We start from the raw sequence: 7955 nt of genomic DNA on the forward strand, positions 1-7955 counted from the left end.
ACACTCTGTCCCCCCTCCAAATTAAAAACATCAGTTTGCTGAGTCACATAAAGTAACATAATAAGTTTATGTTGATTCTATAGTTCTCAAGTCAGTTTGAGACACTGAAAAACCATTTTGTTTGTGGACAATGTTAATCCAGGCATAAGTGAACAATTGGCTGACCAATGACATATATGGTATTGTTTGTGTATATATGCCAGAGTTTAAGTTATCTAGGTCTTTACTAAATATCTAACTCATCTCATGAAAAAAAATGCTATAAATAACAGCCTGTCATCTCAGATAAACTTATGAAAACCACTCTCTGAAGTCAGACTAATTGATCTATTGCCCAAGTGCTTCACCCTTTCAGCTGTGTACAAAGCTGGGCTGCAGCCCACAATCAGCTACCTAGTAATCAGTGTGGTTTATTGAAGGCCACTACCTACACCTCCTAATCTGGGTTGCTTATGTTTCTAGGCAAGCTTGCAAACAATGAAAGTGTTAAGACAAGGTTAGTTTCTGCAGCTATCCAGATAGTGTTTGAGGAAAATCCCTTCAGCTTTCCAATATGTTGGACGTGGGAGGATGGGCATTTGTTATAGAATAAGACTGGGCTCTAAACCACAGAATACTTCTCTGATGCCTTTCAGATAATAAATGACCTTATAACATTATGCACACTCCGGGGCATACAATCAGCACAGGTGAATTCAACAAACATTCTGCTGCCTTCTAAATCTACTATGCTCTTTTTCGTTTCTTGTTTCTTTTGCCTGTAAAACCTGCCTTGCCTTCTTGAGAGTGTGTGTGTGTGTGTGTGTGTGTGTGTGTGTGTGTAAAATCCTATTTATCCTTCAAATGTTCCCTCTCCTATCAAGGCAGAATTAATCATTCCTTGATGACACTGCTTCTTCAATCCATAAAGCCTTTTCTCTAACAAGCAAGCTTATCATTAAAAAAAAAAAAAAGGCAACAAACCCTATAGAATACATGGAGAAAGCATATGAGAGAGTCCCTATAACTGTTGGTGACATTCCATCAGGCTGAAATCAGGCTGACGTGATCTGTGTTTCAGGGATTAGAATTCAATAGCAAAAATGAGTCAATTAAAACACGCAACCGGAATGCTGTCTGTAGATAAAGTGCTTTGCACTGGGGGCACAACATGACCTGAATTGCTAAATTCTAAGGGCTGACTGGTGATTTGCATCTCAATCTCTTTTCATGTTATTTCCTTGGCAAAAGTTAACAAGGAGCCACTCAGCCTAGGAAAGATAGGTCCTCGATTTACCTCAGCAAGAATTAGACAAGCACAGTGAATTTCAAGTTTTCCCAACTCTATGCCTTTGGTTTGACCTGGAGTGAGCAACGTCTGTTGTCCCAAATGTGTCAATCTGAACATCAAACCCGCCAACTGGTATCGGATTTTACATTCATTCAGTGACAATTCAATCCCAAAGACTACACACTCCCTATATGGCAACTGGCACTTTGTGGCACAATACGCAAAACACATGAACAACCTGCAGAGAAAATCAGGATCGAACACTTCATTCTACCACCAAACCTAAACAAACCACATTTTCACCACTCATTATCTAAGAACACGCATAACTATGCAAAACATTCCAAGTCAAAGGCTGTACAGTCACTGAATGGTAATAGGTTCTATGTGACTAAATTCCACAGCCTACCATTCCCTCTTCATGAGGAGCCCAGAGGGGATCATACCGGAACCCCCTTTATTCTGCCACAAAACCAAGAGTAATAACGTTTTTGACACTCATTTTCAAATTGTGCTTAACATGCCAATTTATAATTATCATAACAAAGTCTACAGTAATTATGTACAGTAACTGATGCCCAAGGCAATAGAATGACTTAATGCTTGATATTTCAAGTACCTAGATGAAGCACAGGGTAAATGTACTGTCCTTCACTGACCAAACTCTGGTCTTCCTCCAGAAGGTGTGTAAGTTTCTGGCACTGGGCAAACAATAACATTGATCTATTCTAGGAAAGAAGAAATGTGACATCAACTTACTTAACAGTTGGCAATAGAGGGCCTGTAAACTTCTCTTCATGGTATCATCTGGTCCTGCTTGTCCTCCAGTTTATTCATGATTCTGTCTAGGAAATTGGGAGAAGAAAATTGTTACATCTGGGAAACAGAATTCAAGTCAAGAATCAGAAAGAACTCCACTCAATATGATCCTGGTTGTAAAGCCCCAAATACCTGATTTGAAGAGAAAAATTCTTGGAGTGAATATACCATAGTACAGTCTATGTTATAAAACTACCAATTAATCATTTAGATTCTGAAACTACATCCACCACTCATATGGGCAACTAGAGGGTGAGAATTTGGCTTTGGAACTTTTGAGGACTTCCAATTCTTCTCCCCTGCATCTCTAGTCTTGAAACAGGAGAAACAAGAAACTTCTAATCTCAGTTCTGTTGTTGTGCTCACCGAACAAAACACTCCCAAAAGCGTCACCAATTTGAAACTGTATTATATTAAATAACTTTTCTATTATTTTCTGATTATAAAAGATACCTCCAGTGAAGAACATCTGGAAAATACAGCTAAACAAAATATAGATACGGGTGTACAAGAAACTACAAACTACCTATCTCTTCAGCCTTTCGTGTGTATACTTCTGGTCTGTTTTGCTTTATGTATTATACATTCTAATTTTTCTCCCTAGCAGTAGTGACATCTTCCTGTGCTGTTACTGTACTTTACTACCTTTTTTCTTTTCTTTTTTTTTTTTTTTTTTTTGGCCACGCCGCTCGGCTTGCGGGATCTTAGTTCCCTGAACCCAGGCCCTCGGCAGTGAAAGAGCGGAGTCCTAAGCACGAGACCACCAGGGAATTCCCACCTTACAACTTTATTTTAAATGGTACACAGTATTTTTTCAAGACAAATTCCTAGGAATGGAATCACAAGGACACAATCTAAGGCTTCTGAAATATATTGCCAAATTGCCCTTCATCAATATCATATTATGAAAATCTCCATCAGACTGCAACCTACCCAATGATGTAAATTTGTATTTTCTTTCCATCTTTGTCAAGAAAATAAGCACATATTCCATCTCATTCCTTTAATTTGCATTTTATAGGTTTATTAGTCATTTGTCTTTAAAGTTTTAAATTCACATTTGACAAAGAGTCTTTCGTCACACTCCTGAACCTTCTCCTAGGCCTATCTGTGAACTTCCTTGTAAAACCTGGTGAAAGCAGCTCTTTTGCCCCTTTCCTGTTCACCCACTTCTGTTCCCGTTTTAACCTTAAAAGAACCTAATTATAGGAATGAGATCATTAGGCAATTTAACCTAACTCCTGACTTATGCTCTCCTGAATGCACACCATGTCTTGTTTAACCTGCTGATTCTTTTCCTAGACAAAAAGAAGAGTGAAGAATGAAGTAGTTAAAGAATGACTAGCTCTCTACCCTCAACAGCCCCCTAAGGAATAGTGCAGGCAGATCATGTAGGCAAGATAACATCTGAAGAGAGAGTCAGCCAGTCTGCACTCAATGGGGAATGATACAGAATCCAACCTCCTGTCTCAATGATTCTCTGAGAGTCTTCCTCCCATTTTTCCCTTTAAAAACTGTCATGGCTGAGCAGAATCTTCGGAGTTGGTCTCTGGACACGAGTCTGCCTTCTCCTCAGATTGCCAGCTTTTCTGCTTAAAGCACCTTTTCTTTCTGCTGACACTTGCCTCTCGAATTATTGGCTCTCGAGTGGTGAGCAGCCAAACCTGAGTTCTGTAACACTAGTTTTAGCAAGAACCCTGCTAAATCAGTTTAACCAGCACCCCCAAACCCTCAATATATAATCACCCTCAATATCTGGTCCGATTTACTCTATCACCCCCAGGTGATGAGAGCATGGCCTGCCTTCAGCAACAACCCTGTTGGGCCAGTTCAGCCAAGCCCCTGACCCCTGATGCTTCCTGTTAGTAATGTTCTGTCCACTGACCCTACACTGCTCCTTGGCTATGAATTTCTACTTGCCCATGCTTTGTTCAGAGTGGAGCCCAATCTCTCCCCCAACAGTAAAACCCCACGGCAGTAGTCCCTGCACCCATCCAGATGGTCCTGAATAAAGTATGTCTTGCCACCTTTAACAAGTGTCACTGAATATTTTTTAAAGACATTCTTTAATCATTCTCTATTGGCATGCTGGGTTTTTTTTCTTATGATACTCCAAGTGGAACTGATTTATCTTTAAATTTTTTCTGAGATATAATTAATGTATCATAAAATTCAGCCTTTAAGTATACAATTCAGTGGTTATTAGCACATTCAAAAGTTGTGCAACCGTCACCAGTACCTAATTCCAGAACATTTCATCACTCTAAAAAGAAATTCCCAGTTTGTTAGCAGTTATTTCCCATTGTCCCCTCTCCCCAGTCCCTGACAACCACTAATCTACTATGGGTTTGCCTATTCTGTACATTTCACATACATATTATCAAATAATATACGGCCTTTTGTGCCTGGCTCTTTCACTTAGCATAGTGTTTTTAAGGTTCATTCATGCTGTAAAGCATGCTGTTTTTCTTATTTATTTATTGTAAGAACTATACACACACACACAAACACACACATTACCATGGTTAGAAAGGCCTTCTTTACTTAATTCAGGATTACATAAATAGTTGTCTGTATTTTCTTCTGGTATTTTTTATTTCATTTAGATCCGTTTCTGGACTTTGTGTTATGTTTTACTTCTCTGTCTGCTCATTGTTTCATTAAACAATAAGAGTTGTTTAAATTAAACTCTTGGTAGAATTAGTCCTCCATTATTACTCTTCTTTTTAAGATTTACCTTGTTCTTTGAGCTTGTTTTTCCCCCCCAAATTAACTTTAAGATAATTTTATTAAACTTCAGAAAAAGTATCATTGGGATTATAGCTGGAATTATCTTCTACTTGCTTCATTAATTTGGGAGAGACCTGATCTCTTCAAAATCCAAGTGTGGTGAGGAAAAAAATAATCTTTAAAGATGGTTGCTCTGGAGATCAGAAGAATTCCTTTTGGAGGAAAAGAAGTGCTCTTGTTTTGGGGTATGGGGTAGGGAGTCGGTAATGATAGCTCAATGACTTCTTTGGTTAGGCAAATTAAAGCTCCCCTCCTCCAAACCTCAGTGTGAACTAGCAGAATAGGAAGGAGAAAAAGAGAGAGTTAAATTTCTCTCCACTATAATATAAGAGGAGGTTTGAGTTCCAAAAGGCTAGGAAAGAGGGATTAAGTGGTCTAGAAATCTGAGAGGCTGAGGAGATGATACACAAGAGATGCTGAGAGACTGAAGAGGCAGTTCCAAAAGACAGCAGCAGGTGGGACCCAAGAATAAACTGAGAAATTCCCCACAAACTTTAATAAGCATAATATTTAATTTTTCATTGCTTCTTGCTTTATGCTGTTTGTTGTCAGACACCACATCTGCCCTCCTTCTCTGCCCCACAACACTTATCCACCACTAAGACCCTCCAGAACCTCAGCAGAAGTCTTGCATAAGACAGCCTTGTATTAATGGCGCTCAGCTGGGCAATGAAAGAGACTATGTTCTAAGACAAGGGTGACTGGAAATGGAGGTAGGAGCCAAAGGGGCCATAAGCCATGATTGGTGGGCATCTACGTAGTGCTCAGGACCCGGTAAGCATGCAAAAAATGTGCCGTGAATAAATGGATGAATGAATACATGAATAATCAAGTAATAGGAGAGCAGAGAAATAGTTGTAGTTGATATTGATCCAGGGGGACATAAGCCCCTCAATCATCTCTGGAAATGCTTAGAGATTTTCAAGAAACTGTTAAACTTGCCATAATAGATGGAACAGAGCCATGTCATTCGCATATCAAAGAAACACCTGAGCACATAAATCTGGGACACTTGAGATCATCTGGGTTACACAGGGCTAGTCTAACTACAAGCACCATACGGTCTAGTATTTATTCAAAATTAATCTTTATTTAGGTAGTTCTGTGGAGTTTTGCAATGTTTTTCCTGCAAGTTCTATAGTCTTGTCAAGTTAATCCCTAGGCGTTTTATACATATATATATTTTTTGCCACAGTGATGTAATTTCTATTTCCATTATATTTTCTACTTGCCTCTATATGGAAATGACTGAGTTTTGTATATTCATTTTGTGACCTAACTGAACTCAGAGTTCCAATGATGGTTTCTCTGCTGAGTCTTATGGGTCAGTTGCACTCCTTTGGCTAGATGGAGAGGCACAGTAAGATTCTACCAAAAGCCTCTTTTTTCAAATATAAGAGGAAATATTAATTGTATCTGGTCCCTCAGGGAAAAATTTAGGAGCTCCAAGGATGACAACTAATTTCTGGGATGAATCCTAAAAAAGTACAGTTTTATAGCCAAAAAGCTGAAGAAAAGAAAAATGAGAGAGGAGGAGGATGAAAACACTTCGCCAAACATGCAGAGACAGCGGCACAGGTGAGGACCTTGCTGATTATTAGCTCAGGGGAAATGAAAAGGTGCAAGTAACCTGAACCCCTCCTTTTTTTCCTTTAACATCTTTATTGGAATATAATTACTTTACAATGATGTGTTAGTTTCTGCTGTATAACAAAGTGAGTCAGCTATACAAATACATATACCCCCATATCCCCTCCCTCTTGCATCTCCCACCCACCCTCCCTATCCCACCCCTCTAGGTGGTCACAAAGCACCCAGCTGATCTCCTTGTGCCATGCGGCTGCTTCCCACTAGCTATCTATTTTACATTTGGTAGTGTATATATGTCCGTGCCACTCTCCCACGTCGTCCCAGCTTACCCTTCCCTATCCTTGTGTCCTCAAGTCCATTCTGTACTTCTGCGTGTTTATTCCTGTCCTGCCCCTAGGTTCTTCAGAACCACTTTTTTCTTTTTTTTTAGATTCCATATATATGTGTTAGCATATGGTATTTGATTTTATCTTTCTAACTTACTTCACTCGGTATGACAGACTCTAGGTCCATCCACCTCACTACAAATAACTCCATTTCTTTTTATGGCTGAGTAATATTCCATTGTATATACGGGCCACATCTTTATTCATTCATCTGCTAATGGACACTTAGGTTGCTTCCATGTCCTGGCTATTGTAAATAGTGCTGCAATGAACATTGTGGTACATGACTCTTTTTGAATTATGGGTTTCTCAGGGTATATGCCCAGTAGTGGGATTGCTGGGTCAAATGGTAGTTCTATATTTAGTTTTTGAAGGAACCTCCATACAGTTCTCCATAGTGGCTGTATCAGTTTACATTCCCACTAACAGTGCAAGAGGGTTCCCTTTTCTGCACACCCTCTCCAGCATTTATTGTTTGTAGATGTTTTGATGATGGCCATTCTGACTGGTGTGAGGTGATACCTCACTGTAGTTTTGATTTGCATTTCTCTAATGATTAGTGATGTTGAGAATCCTTTCATTTGTTTGTTGGCAATCTGTTTAACTTCTTTGGAGAAAAGTCTGTTTAGGTCTTCTGACCATTTTTGGATTGGGTTGTTTGTTTTTTTGATATTGAGCTGCATGAGCTGCTTGTATATTTTGGAGATTAATCCTTTGTCCGTTGCTTAATTTGCAAATATTTTCTCCCATTCTGAGGGCTGTCTTTTTGTCGTTTATGGTTTCCTCTGCTGTGCAAAAGCTTTTAAATTTCATTAGGTCCCATTTGTTTATTTTGGTTATTATTCCCATTTCTCTGGAGGTAGGTCAAAAGGATCTTGCTGTGATTTATGTCATACAGTGTTCTGCCTATGTTTTCCTCTAAGAGTTTGATACTGTCTGGCCTTACATTTAGGTCTTTAAACCATTTTGAGTTTATTGTGCATACACTGTTAGGGAGTGTTCTAATTTCATTCTTTTACATGTAGCTGTCCAGTTTTCCCAGCACCACTTATTGAAGAGGCTGTCTTTTCTCCATTGTATATTCTTGCCTCCTTTATCAA

At 39.1% G+C, this 7955-nt stretch overlaps 1 protein-coding gene across 1 annotated transcript in view; it reads right to left on the reverse strand.

Annotated features, from left to right (window-relative positions):
* TMEM108 (transmembrane protein 108) overlaps positions 1-7955 on the reverse strand; it is a 381281-nt gene that overhangs the window by 155540 nt on the left and 217786 nt on the right. The window contains exon 3 of the mRNA XM_024131877.1: positions 2030-2111. Within this exon, the coding sequence (XP_023987645.1) occupies positions 2030-2069 (40 nt within the window). The 5' untranslated portion in view covers positions 2070-2111. The remainder of the gene's footprint in view (positions 1-2029; positions 2112-7955) is intronic.

This window comes from Physeter macrocephalus, chromosome 1, assembly GCF_002837175.3.
Source record: "Physeter macrocephalus isolate SW-GA chromosome 1, ASM283717v5, whole genome shotgun sequence".
In the NCBI taxonomy this organism is placed as follows: Eukaryota; Metazoa; Chordata; class Mammalia; order Artiodactyla; family Physeteridae; genus Physeter; species Physeter macrocephalus.